Source organism: Nannospalax galili, unplaced genomic scaffold, assembly GCF_000622305.1.
Source record: "Nannospalax galili isolate Female #2095 unplaced genomic scaffold, S.galili_v1.0 scaffold102, whole genome shotgun sequence".
Lineage (NCBI taxonomy): Eukaryota > Metazoa > Chordata > Mammalia > Rodentia > Spalacidae > Nannospalax > Nannospalax galili.
The window spans coordinates 4,066,182-4,089,649 of NW_008351958.1; the positions used below are offsets into that span (position 1 = coordinate 4,066,182).

Here is a 23,468-nt window from a genome sequence, read left to right on the forward strand (position 1 = left end):
AGGGAACCCCTGTTCAAAAAAAAAAAAAAAAAAAAAAATAACAGAGCATGATGGCAAACACCTGGAACCCCAGCACTCAGGAGGTGGATAAAGGAGGATCAGAAGTTCAGAAGTTCAAGATCATCCTCAGCTACATAGTGAATTCAAGGCCAGCCTGGGATACACGAGACTGTCTCAAAAATAAAAATAAATGGAATTTTCAAAAAAGAATACAGTATTTCCTATACTATATCCCTGACAACTTAAAAGGGTCCAAGTATTCTATTAGCAATTAGAGTTTGGCCTATAATTCCCCATTTAGAACATGAACACTCTGTCTGTCTGTCTGTCTGTCTCTCTCTCTCTCTCTCTCTCTCTCTCTCTCTCTGTCTGTCTCTGTCTCTCTGTCTCTTTCTCTGTCAGAAAAGATTAATTCTAGTTTTGTACATGATACTGATAAAGGGGATCCAATGCTTATCTTGCTTTTCTCTTGCATCCCCTGAATAAACAAGCAGATGGTGAGAGGAAAGTTCTTCATGATAGCCAGAACTCCAGCTTACAAACACAAAGAGAATGATGTCCTCCAACAATCACCAGCTTTCAACTGCTGATATTCTGGGCAGATATTCTAGGCAACAGAACCAGCAGGCTACTATAACTACAAGGTCAGAAGTTAATGGGGAATTTGCTAACAAATGTACTGGGCTAACAATACCAGAACCCACTGAGAAATCTGAAACGCATGAGACCACAAGAAATTGTCCTCTGATCTAGTACAAGAAATAGTCAGAATTACCTATTGGGTAGTATAGCCAAAGACATGGAGCCTGAAGCTGTATAGCCTTTGGGTTATCAGTTTACAGGAACAAGGCATAAAGGCTCTACAACACCAGATGTACACTCAGCAAAACCAAGAATGTGGAAAACTCTATAGGACTACTGACTTGGCTCAAAAGATAATGCCTAGGGAAAAAGAAAGCTGGAGAAGAGTTCATCATATCTTAAAAGAACTAAAGAGCCGGGCATGGTGGCGCACGCAGATATCTGTGAGTTCAAGGCCAGCCTGGTCTACATAGTGAGTTCCAGGCCAGCTGGGGCTACTGGGAGACCAAAAAAAAAAAAAAAGAACTAAAGAGATGCTGTAGGACTAAATGCAACAAATGACGTTGTTTCAGTCTTCATTAAAACAAACCAACTATGAAAAAAAAATGAAACAATAAGGGAACTCTGGACATTTCTTTAATGTTATAGAATTGGCTGTTTTCTTTGCTTGATACTGATGTTATGATTAGGGTTTTTTATAGCCTTTATATTAAAAAGTATTTATGACACAGTAAGAGATCTGGGAATCATTTCAAAATATTCCAGGTCCAGAAGCGAGAGAATAGTGACCTCAAGGTCAGGTAGGGCTCTACTGTTGCGACTTCCCTCAGTAATGAGCTGTGTATGATCTGGAAGTTGTAAGATAAAATAAACCCTTTCCTAAGTTGTTTTTGGTCAGAACAGGGAGGGAGCAAGGGAGAATACACACTGAAATACTTCAGAGGCATGGGATAGCACACCTATAATTTATTCCTAAAAAAGCTCAGAACTAACAGTGGGATATCTGGGTGAAAGGTACACTGAGGCTATTTCTACAGATTTTATATAAGCCTGAAATTATTTTAAAAGTTAAAAAATAAAAGAATAAGAGACAATGGGACTATCTTCCTAGCAGATGTGCTCAGCTAACTGTACAACCAAACACTAAAAAGAAGACAAATCTCAAACTCCACCTAACAACACATATAAATAAAACTTGACTCCTAACACTCTAGGTCTCAATTAGCAAGACAAAGCAGTAAAACTTCTACTAAAAACAATGTGACATTACCTTCATAACCTTGCAACAGACAAGGTTTCTCAAGAAACATATAAAAAAGCACTAACCATAAAAAAAAAATAGTAATAAATTTGGGGCTAGAAAGATGGCTCAGCAGTTAAGATCACTGGCTGCTCTTGCAGAAGACCCAGGTTCAGTTCCCAGCACCCAATGGCAGCTCACAACCACTTGTAACTCCAGTTTCAAAGGATACAATTTCCTCTTCTGGCCTCAACAGGCACCAAGCACACACATACATGCAAGCAAAATACACACAGACATAAAATAAATTAATCAAAAATTTTTAAAAATTTTTTAAAGAATATGGAAAGATATCTACACTACATATATTGAATAAGGGGTATGAATCTAGACTATGTAAGAAATCCACAAGTCAATAAAAAAATAGAAAAGAAATCTTAAAACAATGTAGGGTTTCTTTTAATGGAAAAAATAGGCCAAGTGGCCCTTTACAATAGAGCCTATCCTAATGTCAATAGAAAAATGACACCATCAACAGGCACACAATGTTTCACCAGGCACCTTTGTTAGCCATTAGGGAAATGCAAATGAAAACCACAAAGAATTTTTTTTTTTTTGAGACAGGGTCTCCATGTAGCCCCAGTTGGCCTGGAACTCACTATGTAGAGCAGGCTGGCCTCAATCTCACAGAGATCCTCCTGCCTCTGCCTCCCAAGTGCTGGGATTAAAGACGTGCACCACCGTGCCCAACAACAATGAATTATTATTGAAACTTCTAGCATATAATTGCCAAAAGATTGAAAGCTGAAAATATCAAATGTTAAAAAGGAACACAGAACATTCTTACAAACTGCTAGTGGAAATACACCAATATAGGTGTTTGGCATTATACATCAGTACTGAACACATGGAAACCTATTAACCAACAGTTCCAAACCTAGGTACATTCCTAACAGAAATGTGTAAAGACAAAAATGTTTATAGCAGCATTATTTCAAATAACCCCAAACTGAAAATAATCCAAGTATCACTCAAGTTACAGTCTATTCATGCAATGGAACACTACATAGCAAAGAAATATCATTTTAAACACAATGTGGATGAATATCAAGAATGTGAGAAATCAGGAATGTGAGAAAGAAGCTGCCAACAGAGTAATGCATAATTCCAATAAGCAGGCACAAGTAATGAGACGGACTCCAAACGATGTTTCCTTTAGCGCTAACCTACTGAAGGAGCAGGGAAGCTTCTGAGGTGATGGCAGAGCCTGTGGTAAAATGTTTCATGGGGTAATGCTTTATTAAGCTCTGCAACTTTAATTTTTGCCCTTGCCTGTACATAGTATCACACTGTATTTTAAAAGCTTACTTCAAATAATCTGTTCCTTTTTCAGCTTGCTACAACATTCCACAGAGTAAATGCAACTCCACTGGGCTTTCAGACTTTCCTCTTGTCTTGTTTTGACTCTTCCAGGGTATTTCCTTTTATAATTCTCTACCCCTTAGCAGAGGAACCAGAGCTCAGCACACAAATCCTGCTTTACATTAAGCACCTTGGAGAGCTCTTTCTACTCTAATCCAAATGCCACCCCCAAGCCTTTGCAGAGTAGGACACACAGCACTCAATCTATAGTTCTCTTTCTTTTCTTTCTTTGCTTAAAGGCTTAGCAATGATTTCCCAGCTAATCACCCTACTTTCAGCAACTTCCACCTTCCACTCACATGTCAAATTTAACATGCTAAAATATTCTTTTCAACCTATCATCCACCTTCTGATAAATACTAAGTACCCCCAAACTAAAGGGAAAAGGCTGGGGGTTGAGTAGATCAGAGTGCCCACTCCCTACCTATGTCTTACTCTTAATTTCCTACGAGTCATTTGCCGATGCTAATTTTAAAAAGATTACACACAAAAAAACCTGCTTTTACAAAATCTACTGTCCAAATTCCTACCCCCATGCCTTACTCTCATGCCCTTCTTCATCTTCCTTTAGTATGGAACATTCCTTTCCTCTATTCCTGGCAACTCTTCATTCAAGGTCTATATCTTATTTCAGTCTATGAGATCTTTGCCTCTAATATTAATAGCTGCTATTACTAACTTGGCACTTAATGTCTACCACCAAGCTATGTTTATGTATAATACTATAAAATCCTCACATAAAAGGAGGTTTTATACCTCTTAGACATATAAAAGCAAGTACTTAATAAATACTTGTGTACTATGACATGAATGATCATCCAGTAATAAAGTTTTTAAAAATTGCAAAAGTAGGAGATGGAGAGATGGCTCGGCAGTTAAGAGCCATGAAGTTCAGGAAATCCTTAAAAGAGCAGAACATATCTACCAAGGACAGAGCAGTCACTGTGACAAAGTATGAGTACAAACACTGGACTATAATTAAACAGAGTGAGGAGTCACTGTTAGCAAGCAAATGAGTTTTATTATTAAAATGCCTAACACACATTAATGTTAATTTAAACATAAGAACTGACATTAACAGGTTAATGAATGAGTAAATGGACATATGGCTGAGAGTAAACTTAGGGGAAATTTATTAACTTCACAGTATCAGTTAATGCATTATGTCTAACACACGTTTGCCTCTTCACAAAAGATTGCTGTACATACAATGCTATTGGCACTGTACACCATCAAAATCACTTTTTAAAATGGCTGTAGGAGGGGCTGGAGAGCTGGCTCAGCAGTTAAGAGCACTCGTTGATCTTACAGAGGACCTGGGTTAGATTCCCAACACCCAAGTGGTGGCTAACAGCCATCCCTAACTCCAGTTCCAGGGAATCTGATGCCTTCTTCTGTCCTCAGCAGGCATTGTGTATTGTGTGAATACACTTACATACATGCAGGGAATATACTCATACACATAAAATAAAATAAAAATAATAAAAAAATAAAAACAAAAAAATAATAAAATTAATGGTTCCAGGACCTTACAGTTAGAATAGTATTTTAAGTATTTTGTACGTGGGTAGCTTTATATTTTTTTAATTTCTTTTATTTTTTAATTATTTATTTATTTTATGTGTATGAGTGTATTGCTGCTTGTGTGTTAGTGCACCTGTGTTGTACAGCGCCTGTGGAGAACAGAACAGGGCATTGATCCCCTGAAACTCAAATTATGGATGGTTGTTAACCACCATGCTGGGATTCGAACCCGGGTCTTCTGCAAGAACAGCCAATGCTCTTAAACCACTGAGCCATCACTCCAGCCGCAATGTTTTTTTTTTAAATTTCTTAATAAACCTCATAAAATGTTCTGGACTGAATGAGACATTTCTAAAATTTTACACCAACAAAGTATCTGATAAGATACCTACGGACCAACTTTATAATTTTGCATTAAACTAAAAAAAAGAACAACTTAATTATTAAAATTGCATATTAAAGGCAGGTGTGGTGGCACAGGCCTGTAGTCCCAGCACTTGGGAGGCAGAGGCAGGCAGATCTCTGTGAGTTCAAGGCCACCCTGGTCTACATAGTGAGTTCCAGGACAGCTGGGGCTACAGGGCGACCCTGTCTCCAAAAGACAAAAAAAAAAATTGCATATTTTTAAAGAATTTTTAAATGAATCACTTCTTTACTTTAGAAGAAACAAATTTCCTGTGTTTTGTATCACATGTGCTTTTGCTAACATTTCAAGTAAATAATGTATCTCTATAGTATCCAGTAAAGTGAATTTTCAAAACAATTGTATTATTTTCTTTGTTGCCCCCTCCACTACCCAGACTGTGTGTATGTGAGTCTGTGTGTGTGTCTGTGTCTTTTTGCATGTGTCTGCGTAAGTCAGTGTCTGTGCGTCTGGGTATATAGTCTGCATGTGTATGTGCATGCACTATTAATAGATGTGACCGTATGACTTGCCTGCTACACAAATGAAACACACAGGGTATCACATCAGCTCATAACATAACAAAAGGAACCAGTCAATGCCATACCTGGGTTATTATTAACATTACTTTTGGGTGGTTTCTGAACCGGTTTGGGAAGCGTAGATTCAGTCAAAGCTTTACTAGCAACAGCTTGCTGGGCCTTCTTTATACTGCTCCCTTCGGATTCCCATGTCTGCTCACCAAGACTCAGCTGCACTGAGAACATCTTGGAAAAACACAAACAAAGAAAACATTACAAAATTTTTCAGGAACTAAAACGGAGGTCTGAGAGAAAAATAAACATACCACAGAACCAGAGTCTTAGCATAATTAATTCAGAGACCATTTGCAGCAACAGTAACAAAAAATTTTATTCTACCTAGTAAAAGACTGTGAAGTGATTGTACCAAACTGTTGGATCCTATCCAAAGACTTAGCAGTTCTAAGTATACATTTTGAACAGAACAGATCAAGGGGGAAAAAAAAAATCTCTTTACAAATAGAATCACATTGTTAATGTCATTCAAATAATACTCAGCAAAGTAGAATAAGTAGAACAAACAAGAGAAACTAAAGAGAAGCCAGAAAGCCCAGTTCAAATAGCAAGTTTACAAATTTTAATACCTTAAATGTTTTACTCAGCACAATGTAATTTAGGTGATCTAAGCATTGCATCACCATAAAACTCAATTCTCACAACGAACATTTAGCCAGTAAGCAAATTCTATCCACTTTAGCCTCATAAATATTTCTCCAGTCTTCCTCCTCTTTCAGCCAATGGGTCTACACTGGATCTACCCTTTCATTGGGTTTCCCTTAGATGCAATTACCTCAACTGATTTCAGCTAAAACTATCTTTTTGCCAGGGATGCGGCTACACACCTGTAACTCCAACACTAAGGACGCTAAGGCAGGAGAAGCATCAGTTCAAGGCCAGCCTAAATTATATTGTGAAACTCTTGTCTCAAAACAAAAATGATGTGGTTAGGGAGATGGCTGCGTCTGTAAAGCACTTGCCAGGCAAACACGAAAACCTGAGTTCAGATCCCCAGTATCCACATAAATAAAAAGCCAGGTGTGGTGTAGCTCATGCTGCAACCCTAGCAGTGAGGAGCAGAGACAAGAGGATCAATGGGCTTGCTGGCCAGATCGTCTTACCCAGTCAGTGAGCTCCAGGTTCAGTGAGACCCTGTCTCAAAAAATAAGGTGAAGAGCAATAGAGAAAACAACCAACAGCAAGTTCTGATCGCCACATAAACACGTGTGTATACAATGTGCATACTCTCACATGCACATAGACACACTATACACTTTGAAAAAATAGTATTAGAAGCTGGAGAGATGGCTCAGCAGTGAAGAACACTGGTTGTGCTCTTGCAGAGCACCCAGGTTCGATTCCCAGCACCCACATGGCAGCTAACAACCATCTTAACTCCAGTTCCCGGAGATCTGACACTCTCCTCTTACCTCCTCAGGCATTGCCCAACACAGGTGTACTTATACACATGCAGGCAATATACTCATACACATAAAAATAATAAAATCTTTTTTTTTTTTGGTCTTCTTGAGACAGGGTCTCCCTGTAGCCCCAGCTGTCCTGGAACTCACTATGTAGACCAGGCTGGCCTTGAACTCACAGAGATCTGCCTGCCTCTGCCTCCCGAGTGCTGGGATTAAAGGCCACGCCCGGCAATAAATAAAATATCTTTTAACATTAGCTTCATCAATATTCATACTACCCAACACTGTACACCACAGATATGATGCAATGAGAAGCATGTACAACTCTACACTATGCTTGGACAACAATTTTAACCTGAACCTATTCATGAGGGAAACAATTAAATCTTGATTATAGGCTATTCATTAAGACAATCAGCCTAAACTCCAAAAATGTCTGTGTCATAAAAGAAAAAAAAAAGAATACATGGAAACCATTACATATTAAAAGACATTAAAGAGCCACCCACTCCCCAAGGCTCGGGGACAATTTCAGAAGAGTGAAAAAAACAACACTGTAAGAGCCAGAGGTTGGGGAGGACCAGAGCAAAACAGTATCTTCTGAACATGACCAGGACCATTGTACTCATGAACTCACAGCAGCTGTGGTAGCCTACAGAAGACCTGCAAAAGATCAAGCTAGTCAACATTCTAGCATGGAAGGTTACAAGGCATTCATGAGCCTCTATCCCTAGCTGAGGAGCTACAGTTGTTGGTGGCTTTGGAAGAAAAAGAGTTTTCTTTAACAATGTGGCCCCTGGTAGGCTGACCACACTCCAATGAATGGTCGTACATCCAGGAGTATATGGACAGCACAGACTGGACTCAATGGGTTGTTATTTAAAAAAAAAAAAAAAAAAAAAAAAAAAGGACACAAAGTGGGGGAGTTGGGGGTGAGGTGCAGAGGTAGGGGGTGGATCTGGGAGGAGTTAGGAGAGGATGATAATGCACTGTATGAAATTCTCAAATAATTAGTAAAAACATTTTTGAAAATAATAAAAACTGTGATTAAAAATAGAATACATGAGCCTTAATTAGATTCATGATAGAAATTTAAAAAGAAAAAAAAGGAGCATTTACAGAAAATCTAGGGAAATCTATGGACTATACTATGATTTAAATGTATCCCTGAGCTGGAAATGTAATCCCCAATGCAACAGTATTGAAAGCAAGATTTTTAATAGAGGATTAGGTCATGAGGAGTCTAGATGCTCTTACACTGTCACAATACCACTGTCACAGAAGTGGGTTCCTACAGAGGGTAGCTTTGTTCAGAACAAGTTCATCCTCCTCTTGCTCTTTGTATTCTCTTGTCCATCTGGCTCCAATCATGGGATGATTGAATTGGAAGGCTCTTAACACACAGCCTGATCTGAGACTTCCCAGCCTCCAGAACCTGACAGAGCCAAATATATTTCTTTGCTTTATAAATTACCCAGCCTCCTGCTTACGTAAAATATAACCCCTGCCCCTCCTAGATTAGTGGAACTATATACTTCCACTAAGATGTGTACAAAGCAACTTCATTATAATAGTAAAAAAAGAAAGGAACTATCCCTCGACAATAAAAAGGAAGAAATACTGATATACACAAAATACATATAACCTCAAAATGACTATAAAATTGGAATAAACGTGACAAGGGTACACACTAAATGATTACAATGATGCAAAGTCTAGAAAAAAGAAACCAATTTTTGGTCACAGAAAATAGATCAGAAACTACCTAAGGTCATAGAAAACAGATCAGAAACTACCTAGATACAGTGAAAGTCAGATTTTTAGGGTGCATGAGAAAATTTTGTGGGATACTGGAAATGTTTGATTTTTTTCATAAAAATAAGACATAAAATAGAGCAAGAACAGTACTTCTGATAGAGGTTAAATTATGAAATAAATCAGGATTGCTTTGAAGCAGAAAAGCAGGTTTCTCCCATGTTTTTACTTACATTCTCCCTACTGTCTCTACCCTAAACTCTCTTTCCTTATCCTCAATCGCTTTCCCTATATTCTACTTAACTGCACATACGAAAGTGGTGGTTTCAATCTTGTCTAAGAAAATGCATTCAAAAGACACATTCTACAGTTCAAAATCCCATTCTGTTCTAATCCTATTAAGTGAAATTGATTAAATCTCTTCATACCAAATCTAAACTATCAAACAACTGCCAGGTGTGATAGTGTAAGCCTGTAATTCCAGCACTCTAGAGGCTGAAGCAAAAGAACAGCAAGTTCAAGGCCAGTCTGAGCTACAGAGTGAGATTCCATCTGAAACAAACAAAAACCCACACGCAAAATGTGGAACATTTTACAGGGCAAACAGCTATTTCTTCAAGTAACCAATGTCAAAGGACAAATGGGGGAATAGAAGGGAAAAGTAATGTTAATAAATAAAAGAGACATAACCATCAAATCTAGTATGTGATCGTTGCTTGAATCCTATTTAAACAAAGCAAATACACAAAGACATATCTGTGTCAATAGAGAAAAGGTAAATATGGACCACATAACATATAATACTTGGTATATTAATCCATTGGGTGCAATTACAGTATGGCTTTTTAAAGATCTTTATCAGAGATGCATATCAAAGCACCTATCAGTGGATATATTAAGAAGTTCAATGGAGCCAGGTGCAGTGATGCACACCCTGTAATCCCAGCACAGAACAGGCAAAAGCAGGAGGGTCATAAGTCTGAGCCCCACCTAGGCCTTAGTGAGACCCTGGTTCAGTTATTTTTTAATGAAATTAAATAAAATGCCTCCATTGGAAAGAAAGGGGGGTAAATGAAATAATCTTAATAGTATTATAGTCATTCTACCTTATATCTGTTTTGAATTTTGTGTAACTTAAAAATCTTGAGAAATAGGCTAGGCATGATAGCTTACACCTTTAATCCCAGAACGCAGGAGGCAGAGGCAGGAGGACCTCTATGAGTGTGAGGCCAGCAAGTCTACATAGCAAATGCCAGACCAACCAGTGAGACCCTATCATTAAAAAAAAAAAACTCTGGAGAAAAGGTTGGCAGGGTTCATAATCCATGTCATGAGGCTGAGCTTCTGAGAAGATTATATGCATCTCATTTCATTTCTATTTCTATATAGGAACAGTGGTTATCACATCATACTCAACAGAACTTTTTCCAAAAAGGTTAAGTCCTAAATACTACTAGCAAATAATATAAAAGTTAAGTGCCTCAGCATTAATACGATCCTTAAGAATTGCAACCCAGTGCAGAAAATGCCTGCTGCACAAGCATGAGGACCTAAATTTGTATCCCCAGAACATATGGGAAAGCTAGGTACATCACTGTGGCACACAGTTGTAACCCTAATGATGGGAGGCAGAAACAGACAAATCCCAGGGGCTGACTGGCCAGCAAGTCTAGCAAAAAAAGGCAAGTTCCGAGTTCAATGAGAGACCCTATCTCAAAAGATAAAGCGGAGAGCAAAGGGGAAGACACTCAGTGTCAACCGCTGGACTCCACACACACAGGCATGGGTGAGCATATTGTATACCATTTGTATACACACGTACACATACAAATAATATTTTTAAAAATATTGATGCCTAACTAAGACCTATATGAAACCAGCTGACATGCCAACGATGATGGGGGAAATTTCACAAGGTTCAACTCTAAATGCAGGGCTAAAGGAAATCAATGGTTGCTGAGAGAGGAAGAATCAGTTTTCTCTAGGGACGAGCTCCTTGGTATGTTATTCAATCCCAAATGATCAGCCCTATTAGTACCATTAAATGGACTCAGGAGGATTTTTGTTTTGTTTTGGGTTTTTTGTTTTGTTTTGTTTTGTGTGTGTGTGTGTGTGTGTGTGTGTGTGGTGTGTAACAATAATTAAAGAAGAGGTCGGGATACTGAGAGGGAGGGGAGAATGTAGAAAGAGTTGAAGGGGTGGAAATGATGTAAATACTGTACTCATGTATAAAATTCTCAAAACATTTTAATTAAAAAGAAAGAAAAAAGCCATGCATGGTGGTGCATACCTTTAGTCTCAGCACTTGGGAGGCAGAGGCAGGAGGATCTCTGAATTCAAGGCCAGCCTGGTCTACATAGTGACTTCCAGGCCAGCTGGAGCTACAGAGAGACCCTATCTTAAAAAGACCAAAAAAATTAATTTAATTTAATAATTTTAAAAACAAAAAGAAAAAAAGGGGGCTCGACTTGGAAGACAGAAAAATGAGGAGGAACCCAATAGAGGGATGCTTTTGGAAGGTCTTGTCAAGAAACTCCAATGGACTCTCATATAAACATTTGAAAATTGCTCTGTTCTGACTTTTTTTTCCCTGTCTAGAACTTGTAATGCTAATTACTCTTGCCTTTACTTCTCCTTCACATCTCCTATTTACAGTTCAAGGACTTTCTTTTCCCCCTAGAGATTAGAGTTATGCAATTTGGGAGTCTTTTACATAGACCCACTGAAGGGGGTACCGCAATTCCCTCACCTTGCATCCCTGTTCAGCATGGAAGAAGCCAGAGCGGTCTGTGTCCCAATTCCCTATTGCCAATTTGGGTAACCTCTTCAGAGAATAGTGTGAAAAGAATAGGAGGTAAGAATTGGCTAGGCAGTTAGGGTAAAAAGATCCCAAAAAAAAGTAGCCAGTTTCTTGGCTAAAAGTCAGTGTCCTTGGGCCTCTCAGCAACATACTCTGTTCCAAAGGCCAAAAATGTTGAAAGTATTTGCGAGCTTGTATCTAATCCTTAAAAGAGTTTAGGGTTACCTCTTCAGAGGTGGGAATGTTAGAGTAGCCAAAAGCCCCATAAAAATAAATCAATAATTCAAAGAAAAGAAAAGGGGGCTAGAGAGATGGCTCAGCATTTAAGAGCACTGGCTGCTCTTGCAGACGACCCAGGTTTGATTCAGCACCCACATGGTGGCTAACCAACTCCAGTTCCAGAGGATCCAGCACCATCTTCTGACCTCCGCAGGCACTGCATGACACAGGTGCACTTATACACATGCAGGCAATACACTCATACACATAAAATAAAACTGATAAAGTATTAAAAATAAGAAAAATGGAGAATAAATACAATCTGCCAGTCCATTACAGCATACTACCAAAATATTATGTTCCTCAATTTATGAATTAGAAAGCTGACACTTTAAATCGGTTGCCCCACACCAAACAAGCTGGCAGTACAGGTCAAAGATCAGGCCTAGAAAATGTAACCAGGATTTTAAAAAATGAAAAAAGAAGACCTGGATTCAAAGTCATTGGATGATACCATCTTCCTCAGTGGTATCTATTCCAAAGCAAATCTTCTTGAAGTGCCAGCAACAGCAAAGTCTTTTTAATACTTACTCATCTATATTGACAACTTATCAAAATAAGGAAACAAAGAAAAAGCAGAATTTATGTCACTCAGAGCTCTATTCTAAATACTCTAACAATCTTCCTTTTGAGATTTGGGAAAAAATCAAAACAAAAATCCATATAAAAATTGGAGAACTATACACAGGTAAGTAGATGATACAACAGTGTTATAATAATTCACAGGGATGCAAGTCATACCAAATTGCTTCAGAGTTCAATGACAATAGAGTGGAAAAATGAATGAGGATGAGGGAGTCATTAACATTGTTGGTTAATTTTTACTTAGTAGCCACATATTAAAAGTTGTCAGACGTGGGCTGGAGAGATGGCTCAGCGGTTAAGAACACTGACTGTTCTTGCAGAAGACCTGGGTTCAAATCCCAGCACCCACATGGCAGCTAACAACTGTCCATAACTCCAGTTCCAGGGGGATCCAACAGCCTCTTCTGTCCTCCACGGGCATTGCACAACATGGGTGCACTTACCTACATGCAGGCATAACACTCATACACATAAAATAAAAATAATAAATAGATTTTTTTAAAAGTTGTCATACATTGCTCAGAGTCTGTAAGACTCAGTGGAGGAAGGATAAAATCATGTAAGCAGAAAGCAGGTCACTCTTTGCCATCAAAATGAATGAGAAAACTACTGTTTACCTGGATATGTTGGCTTCCTAGTGATGTACCTTAACTCTGACTTCAAAACCTCTGACTTTCAGAGGTTTAAAAATTCCTGAGGTGTGGGTCTCACCAAGACTAATTAAACCAGAATTTCTGAAGGTGAGACTCCGGTATAAGTATTTTTTAAAGCTCAAAGGTGTACGTGTGTGTGCGCACACAAGTATAAGAACATTGAAATATAAGTAGTTAATGTCCCAAGAAAGCTAATGAGTTAGGACTAGATTTAAATCTTTCTTGACAGAAATGATCATTCATTTTATTAAAATATACTTCATGTCTTACAGTGAATGGTAGACATGCATGAATAAATAAAAATGACTATGCTTTTCATAAAGGGAATATGGAAAAGACTTGGCCAATTAATTAATATTACTTAAATCCATGAATATCATGCCAGTTAATCAAAAACTTCAACATAATACCCAATACCTGAACCTGTGAGAGGAGAAAGCAGGAATGCACTGCAATTTATAAGCACAAGAAAAGACTTTCTCAGCAGGACCCCAGAGGCACAGGCATTAAGACCAACAACTGACAAATGGGACCTCACTGAACTAAAATGCTTCTGGTATAGCAAAGGACACCACCATTCCAGGGAATAGTCAGCCTACTGAATGGGAAAAAAAAATCTCTACCAGCTACACAACTGACAGATGGTTAGTGTCTAGAATATACAAAGAACTCAAAAACTAAACACCAAGAAAATAAACAAACCAATTAAAAATTGGGGCATGGAACTAAACAGAGAGTTCTCAAAAAACAAAAGATGGCAAAGAATTTTCATTTACCTTTTTGCCTCCCTGTAATTCTGACTACAGTTGTTTCCCTGAAAACTACAGATCTGGACCATATATTTCCCCTCCTGCAGAGCTCCAGCTCACATCAGACTACGTGTATATCCTACTACAGACATTCTTGCTCATTCATGTTCACTGATGCTCTGTTCACAATAGCCAGGAAATGGAAACAGCCTAGATGTCCATCAATTGATGAATAGATAATGAAAATGTGGAACATACACAATGGAATATTATTCAGCTATAAAGAAAAACGAAATTATGAAATTCCCAGCTAAATGAATGGAGCTGAAAATAAGTGAGGTAACCCAGATCCTAAAAGACAAATGTCACATGTTCTTTCATATATGTGGATGCTAGCTTTGAATCTTCAGATATGTGTGTTTAAATTGGAGTATCCAGAGAAGTCAGAAAACTAGTAAGGGGCTACTGGGGACTTCAAAGGAAGGCAGAGGTGACATAGGTAGATTGAAGCAGGAAGGGGGAATAATGGAACAGAAGGGTTAAATGGGGATGGGACAGCAGGGTGGAAAGGGGGAGACATAACTAACACTAAAGTCCTTTGAAAATGCCATATAGAAACCTACTACTGTAGAATCTTCCTAAAATATATTCCTATCCATATACATATGTAAATATAAAAGGAATTTAATGGGGGAATGTTTCTCCCAGACACCACAGGCTATCAAATAAAAAGCCCAGTGCTGAGTATAGGTTATTATGTCTTTTCGAGTTGCTGGACAGTGGGGTTCTATAGACCATCACCAAACATTACAGGCTATTGCCATTGCTCTTAGTTGCCCTCCAGAACTTGATGGTTAGACTCTCTTGCTGAAGACACAACATACTTGAGTATTAGGATATGAAGAAATCAAACTGGTATTAGCCCAGAAGCTTTATCTCTCCTGGTTAGCTTTCATAGTGCCGGAAGGTTCTCTGCAAACTACCAGGGGAAAAAAGTCATCAACAGTCTTCCCTCACTGTGAACCATGCAATCTACAATAATAATGGGCCTGGCAAGAGATGCCCACTGGTACAATAGTGGCACCAATGTTATATGAGTAACCAGTCACTTTCTGCTTGAATTTAAAGCCCATTCCACAGGATAGAACTCATTTCTAGTACCTTTAACTATACCAAAAAAAAATATATATATATGGTTGGCTAGGTCATAGGCCCTAGGGGAAAACAATTAAGATAGATTCATAAGTGGTCAAAGTTTAGAGAATAAGAGATTATGTAGTGCTCAGCTCTAAGTGGAACATCAGTATCACACTCTCTCATCCCAAGGCTCAGGCATCATCTCAAAAGAGTAGATAAAAAGATTGTAAAAACCAGAGGTATTGAACATCTGTACTGAAACAGTATTTGCCTGAAATGAAAGCAGAATTGCACACCTGAACTCACAGTAGCTGTGACTCCATGCATAAGACAAGATCAGGCCAGCCAAAATCCTAGCACAGATGCACTAAGGGCTGGTAAATCCCACCCCTAGCTGAGAAACTATTGGCAACTGATGGCTCTTGGGTGAGGGAGAATCTGTTTTCTTCAGAGATGGGGTCCCTAAAATGCTACCCATGCTCCAACAGATGATCCTACACTTTACACACAAAGGACTCAGTGAGGTTTTTAAAAACATTCACAGGTTGCAAGAGAAATGGCTAAGAAGAATGCTTGCTGCTCTTACAGAGGTCCCATGTTCAGTTGCCAGCACCTACATTGGGAGACTCACAACCACCTGTAACTCCAGTTCCAAAGAATTCAATGCCCTCTTCTGGCTTCCACAGGTACCTGGACACAGGTGGTATGCATACAGACAAGCAAGCATACACACATACATATACATAAAATAAAAGTTTTTTAAGTAGACATAAAGTTGAAGAAAGGTAGAGAATAAAGGAGAAACAGGAGGGGAAGGAATGGGAGAATGAATTTGACCAAAACATTATATACATGTACGAAATTCTCAAACAATAAAAATACTTTTTATATGCCTATTATTCTAGTACTAAGGACCCTTTCAACGTGAGCTACAGGCTAAATGGAGTGGTCTATGACCAAAGTACCCAGAACAAAAGGCACAGGTTAGCAAAGGGATTTCTAAATCTCTTTAAAACCAAAGGAAACCTTGGAACACTTAAGAATCAGAAGTGTCAGTGAGGCTCACTGTGGTCTTCTTTCACTACCAGCCTTTCAAGACTTGACAGTGAGAAAGTTATGAAGTCAATTCATAAACCCACCAAAAATTCCAATGGATCCCTAAAGAATCACAGAGAAAAAGAAAATTTTTTTTAATCACAGGAAAATCAGGATCCTGCATTCCTCTAGAACTCTTGGTCTTCCTTTACCAAATATGGGCAGTAGGTTTAGAGTAATCTGGCTCTTTCCTTCTTCCATAACACCAACAATGCTCTAACCTAAACCCAACCTTTACAAGCCTTCAGGGGGCACAGAGCTAATTCTAACTGCCCAAGCTAAGTCACCAATCAAAAAGACCCTGACCACAAATGGTTCAACTCTTGCTCAACCAAAACTGCTTCAGGGATAAATAGTGTTCCTCGACTGAAATGCGTGTTTATGGAACTCTGAGACCTGGAGCTCTTCCTATCTGTAACTCTAGACTGTAACTTAAAACTTAGACCAAGATCTTTTCTTTTCTTTTCTTTTGCTGAGTATTATACCCAGGGCCTTACACATGCAAGGCAAGCACTTTACCACTGAGCCAGATGCCCTAGAACAAGATCTTAATTTTTTTTAATGTGTATGAGTGTTTTTTTTTTTAATGTGTATGAGTGTTATGAGGGTGCACGTATGTAAGTGCACCCATGTCGTGCAGTGCCCACGGAGGCCAGAAGAGGTGTCTGATTCCTGGAACTGGAGTTATGGATGGTTGTCAGCCACCATGTGGGTGTTGGCTGCCATGTGGGTGTTAGCCATCATGTGGGTGTTAGCCACCATGTGGATTTTCTGCAAGAGCAGCCAGTGTTCTTAACTGCTGAGCCATCTCTCCAGCTCCCCTAAGAGAAGATCTTAAAAACAAACATAAAACACTAATTATTTCTGTGAAAGGTGTCTTAGTTACTTTTGCTGCTATGATAAAATACTCTGACAAAAGCAATTGACAGTTTATTTTGACTCATAGTTTGAGAGTATAGTTTAGAATTGTAGGAAAGTTCTAGTGACATGCACTTGAGGCAGCTGGCCACATTGCATCCACAGTCATGAAGCAAAATGAATGTTTGGGCTCAATTGGCTTTCTTTTTACGCAGACCAGGACCAGGACCCAAATCCAAGAAATGGTACTGGCCCTCCAGTAAAGTGGGGTCTTCCCACCTTAATTTACCTATCAAGATAACCCCTCACAGGCATGCCTAAAGGCTAACAATCTAATAATCTCTCACAGGTATGCCTAAAAGCTTACCTCCTTAAAGAATCCAGATTCTGTCAAGTTAAAAATCAATACTAACCATCACAAAAGGAAAAACATGATCTTATTCCTTCTATTCTGTGTTTTAATCATTATGCTGAATTATTCTAACACATCCTATTTCACATATCTGTATTTACATATGAATATGTAAAAATTATTTTCCACCTCACAGTGACTTTACTTTTAACCTACAGAGCAATGTGAAGAAACTTTAAAAGAACCATTTGAAACAAAAAAATCTTACTGCCAAAATAGTAATCACAAAGTCCTAAAACACTTCTTTGGTATAATAATCAGAGGGATTTGGTTAGCTGGGAGTAGTGACACACACCTGTAATCCCAGTACTTGAAGTCCAGGATGGCCTATGCATATAGGAAAGGAGAGGAGGAAAAACTGGGATGAAAGGGAAAGGAATAAATGATAAAAAAATTTTTAGAAAAGAGATGATTCAATGCACCCAAAGTAAAGCATTATTGAAGTAGAATGGGTAAACTGCTAACCTCAAATAAACTAACATATACATACTATTAATGCACATTTCTATGTGTAAGGCTCAGGGTACCTCTCAGAAGAGAGGGCAGAAAGACTGTAAGAGCCTGAGGAACAGGACCACTTCTGTAAGCTAGTGTCTTCTGGACAGGACAGAGAGGTTATACCTATAAACTCTCAACAATACCAGTCAACATGCCAACACGGATGGAGGAAAAAGTCACAAGATCCCACCAAAAGTTGAAGAGCTACAGGCAATTAATGACTGCTGAGGGAGGAGAACCAGTTTTCTTCTTCAGAGACAAAACCCCAGTCCTAAGTGGTCAGCCCTAAACACATGCGAATAAGAGCAACACTAACTGGCCTCAGAAGAGTGTGTGTCTGTGTCTGTGTCTGTGTATGTGGTGTACACATGTGTATTTAATAATAATTACAGAAGTTCATCAATCTTTGAGGGGCTTAGGGGGATGGGGGAGACGTTAAAGGGGAGAGGAAGGGGTGAAATTTTTGTAAATACAGTGTACTCATGTATGAAAATTCTCAAATAATTTTTTTGAAAAAGACAAGCAATAAAATTATCAAATATTTTTCCTCTTTAAATATGCCTTCTATTAACAGAGTCAGAAAAATGGAGAAAAAAAAAAACTGGAACAGCAGAGTTGCTTTAAGTAATTTTTTTTTTCCTCTTTCATTATTTTTTTGTTTTTAGCTTTTGGAGAACTAAGGATGGAATCCAGAGCCTTACATATGCTAGACAAGTGTGATATAACTAAGCTAAACACCCCAGTCTATTTGTTCATTAAAGTCTCTTTAGAGAATAAGTTTTGCTTTTTCAGGCATTATTTTGCATTTATTCACAACTTCAAATTTACAATTAAAAAAAAAGTTAGCACATTTCCTTTCAGAAAAGCTCACTCACTGATATGTACACAAAGAGCTAACTCGATTTTTTATTAACTTGTTTATGAATTCACTCATTTAACAAATACTTAGTGAGTGATTACTCACTCACTCTAGGTGATGGGAATAGAGCAATAAAGAACCAAAATAAAGGCATGTCCTCAAAGATTATATTTTAACTGGAAAAGACAAAACAAAACATTTGCAGGTATTAAACGCTACTAAGAAAAGTAAAGGGAAGAAATATGACAGATCAGGAACTAGTTTTAGATGAGCTCAGTTTAAGAGATCCATTAGCCATTCAACCAGAGATAATTAATGGACTACTAGACATATGATTCCAGAGTACAGGGAAGACTCTGAGCTGGAGACATAAATTTAAAAGCTGATGCTATTTAAGGCCCTGAGACTCTATGAGACCATTAAGGGAGTAAAGTAAGGAGAAAAGAAAAGGTCCAAAGTCTGAACCTGGGGTACTACAACACGAAAAACCTCTAGATCAGGAAAAAAATGTCAAAGGAAACTTTTTAAATGTGTTCAATGAGCTAGGCATAGTGGTACAAGAGTATAATCCATCCTCAGGAGCATGAAACAGGAGGATCATGAGTTCATGGCCAGCCTGGACTAGAACATAGCAAGACATCAAACAATTACCTAATTAATTAATTAAAACATATATGTAGCCAGTGGCACAACAGAAAAAGAGGAAGAACAGTGTCTTGGAAGTCAAATGAAAACCTTTCAAAAAGGAGGCAAATACATTTCTCCTGTCTCAAGTGAAGCTGACAGGTCTAGGAACATAGGAACTATAAACAGCTAGTATGCGTTATCTTTAGGAGTTTTGCTGTAAAGAAGAGAAGAGACTAAAATTAGAAAAGGAAGTGTAGCCAGATTTTTTTTTTAAGACAAACTAGTAATATGTGTGTATGCTCATGGGATAATCCACTGGATGGAGAAACTGATGACAGAGAAGAAACTAAGGAGAGAAGAAAAGAGGCAGAAGTGAAGTTAGAGGAATGGTGGGAGGGACTGTGATAGAAAAGGTTGGCTTTACCAGCAATTCTTCCACAATTCAGAAAGATGGCATTCACATTTGGGGTTGGAATTTTGCTAAGCAAGTTCCTGAAACCAAGAAAGTCGAGAGAGTTGAGGATGCATCCATACAAATCAGAGCTGAGCAATGAGCTCAGAACTAAGGACAGTGATGAAAAAGTAGTAGAGTCGATGGAGCTGTATGATAGAAAGACTGTTGAAATCATGTTACTAGAAATTATTTAGAAGGTTCAGAGGTTAGTGTCAGAGAGATGAATGCTCAAAATGAAAACTATGGGGGCTGGAGAGAAAACCATGGCCCAGGGGTTAAGGGCACTAGCTACTCTTGCAGAGGATCTGGGTTCAGTTACCAGCACTGACATGGCAGCTAACAACCATCCCTAACTCCAGTTCCAAGGTGTGCTGGATAGCTTTAGTGTCAACTTGACACACCTGGGTTGAGGGAGCCTCAATCGGGGAATTTCCTCTATTGGACTGGCCTGTGGCCATGTCTGAGGGGCATCTTCTTGATGAGTGATGTGGGAGGGCCCAGCCCACTGTGGGTGGTGCCATCCCTGGGCAGGTGGGCCTGTGTTGCATAAGAAAGCAGGCTGAGCAGGGGCCAGGAGAGCAAGCCTGTAAGCAGCGTGGGTGGTGCCACACCTGGGCATGTGGGCCTGTGTTGCATAAGAAAGCAGGCTGAGCAGGAGCTGAGGGAGCAAGCCTGTAAGCAGTGTTCCTCCATGGCCTGTGCTCCAGCTCCTGCCTCCAGGTTCCTGCCCTGAGTTCCTACCTTGGGCTCCCTGATGAACTGCGACCTGGGAGTTGTAAGACAAATAAACCCTTTCCTCCCCAAGTTGGTACTGGTCAGAGTGTTTTGTCACAGCAATGAAGAAACAAACTAAGACACAAGGGATCCAATGCCCTCTTCTGACCTCCATGGGCAATGCACAACACAGGTGCATACATGCAGGCAATACACTCACATAAATAAAATAAAAAGTTTTAAAGAAAATATTGTTAATGAAAATTATGAAGGGTCTTAGAAGTTATTGGTAGTGATAAGGTCAAAACAAGAAGTCAAAGACAGGTGCCTGAAGAGAGTAGAGACCAAGGTAACTGACGCTCAAAGTCAGCATGCTAGAACAATCATCTATTGAGGCATTAAAATCATCCAAAAATGATAATCAGGGATGCTAACAAAAGTGAAAGTGAGCCATAAGAAAGTGAGCCATAAGAAACATACTGGAATCCCAGACTAAGGAAATGACTACTAAGAAGGGATGTGAGGAATCCATCTAATCATATGAAATGGAAAGGATTGTACCAAGGAAAACTACCTGGAACTGGCAATGCGAATCAGGGGAAATACAATAAAAATATATCCCTAAATAGACTATACATATCAATAGCCAAAATATAGCATCACACCATAGCACTGTAAAGACGGCAGCTGAAAACACCAGGTCCTGTGGAGGTCCAGTAGAGGGATCCAGAAGATTCCATCTATGGAATCTATGGCTTAGAAGATACAACATAGTAGGTTTAGTTTTCAAAATGAATAAAGGAAACCCAAGGCAGAAAGATATTAATACTATCTTGGGCAAAAACAAGGATATGTAAAAATAATGAAAATATCCTGAGAAATGTGAACAGTTCATGATTAAGGGGCAGAATAAGCAGGAAGGAGAGTGAGGAGGTGCGGCTGGACAAGAAGAGAGACCACAGCTGTTTTCGCTCCTAACACAAGAACAAGAGATGGTAGGAACAATTAAAAACTTGCCCATAAGTCCTTCACAAAAGCTGCTTACAGGGAACACACAGGACAGATTTAGGTTAATCTTACTTCCTTACTTTATAGGAGGTGACAGAAAACATTTAAAAAACTGAACTTCAGTTGCTTTATGAGACTATCCAACTCACAGAATCAATTGTCTCCATACTATGTACAAAAACCTTTGCCTATCATAATATCCCATATTTAAAATATGTCAAGTACAATTACACACCACTGAAAGTTTTTACAGAAATGAACAGATCTTCAACAAGATGTACCACTCGCAGATTTTCTTTTAACATGAACATATATAAATATATGCATATTTGGTATAAATATAAACTGCTTTTCCTTTTACAAGAACAATATGAATTCGGGCTGAAAAAATGGCTCAGTTGCTAAGAGCACTGGCTGCTCTTGCAGAGGACCCAGGTTCAGTTTCCAGCACCCACATGGCAGTTAACAACCCTCTGTAACTCCAGTGCCAAGGGATCTGATGCCCTCTTCTGACCTCTGCAGGCATTGCATGGCACAGGTACACTTACATACATGCAGGCAATACACATAAAATAAAAATAATACATTTTTTAAAAGAACAATACAAATGCACAGATAATAATAGTGGTATGCACAACTTCTTTTATAAATTATAAATCTTAAAATTAAATATCACATCAGAAAAGATGCATCAATAGTTTTAACCACTGCAGTATCTGCTGTCTCCATTCTTACTTGAGCAGCTGTTATTTACTGGGAAGAGCAAGAGCCAAAGAACACACTCAAGTGCTGGCACTAACATTTATGAGCTCCAGAGCAAGTCATGTAACATTACCATGACTGAGATTCTTAATTTACTAATGTCTAAAAATCTGTATTTCATGGTTTTGTTAAGGTTTTTGTGGGATATAGCTTTATAAACCATTAATAAATTACAAAATTATTTACAAACATCTAAATATTCAGATCATTCACCACCACCACCACCACCACCACCCTGATTCCCAAAATTAAAGCAAAATTAACACCTGACAGGTTAAGTCTGATAGTTTGATAAGCATGTCTCACCACCTCTCTTTATAACCTTACCTTCGAATGAGCAGGCCCACTTTCACTCAGAAGTTTATACTGGGGTTGGATGCTATTGAAACGGGCTAACTCATTTACCAGACACATTGGAGTTTTCTCTTTGGGGTTTGCCATTTTATCGTGGAGAGAAGCTGTAAATAAAAAGGCTGTAAAGTTTTTGTCAAGAATGACTTTACAAAGTGGAAGAAAAACTAGTTTTGACTTTTTAGACTAACGTCAGATTATATAGCTAAATTATTTTCATGAATTTGTATTCTAAAATTTGAATCATCTAATGTCCTCCATCACATGCAATAGAAATATGTAGCATATTTTGAGCAATAAATTAAGGTATCTTTTCTATATATACACATAACAGCATAAACTTTACTTAAAGACTATAAAATAATAACTTTTAATTTATAATCTTTTCTTTCCTCTCAGATTTTACCATCAACAGATAAGTTTCTGGAGTCTTATTATTACAAAAGTGAATTTTGTCTGACTTTTTTTTTTTTTTTTTTGAGGTAGGATCTCATGTATCTCTGGCTAGTCCCAAACTTAAAGTCACCATGTAGCCAAGGATGACCAATGCTGGAATTATAGGCATAAGCCACAATATCCAGTCTTATACAGGGATCAAACCCAGGGCTTCCTGCATGACAGACAAACCCTCTACCCTCTGAGCTATATCCCTAGCCCAGTTTTTGTCTACCTTTTTCAAACTGTCTTTTTTTTGGTCTT

At 38.5% G+C, this 23,468-nt stretch overlaps 1 protein-coding gene across 4 annotated transcripts in view; it reads right to left on the bottom strand.

Annotated features, from left to right (window-relative positions):
* The window catches only part of Stau2 (staufen double-stranded RNA binding protein 2), a 329,426-nt gene that overhangs the window by 258,174 nt on the left and 47,784 nt on the right, over window positions 1–23,468 (bottom strand). For 2 of the 4 annotated variants that reach the window (XM_008848890.3, XM_029553987.1), the window contains exons 2-3: window positions 22,746–22,876; window positions 5,779–5,938 (exon numbers count right to left, since the gene is read on the bottom strand). In XM_008848890.3, the coding sequence (XP_008847112.1) occupies window positions 5,779–5,938; window positions 22,746–22,859 (274 nt within the window). In that variant the 5' untranslated portion in view covers window positions 22,860–22,876. The remainder of the gene's footprint in view (window positions 1–5,778; window positions 5,939–22,745; window positions 22,877–23,468) is intronic. The other 2 variants (XM_017802151.2, XM_029553988.1) reach the window with 1 other exon arrangement.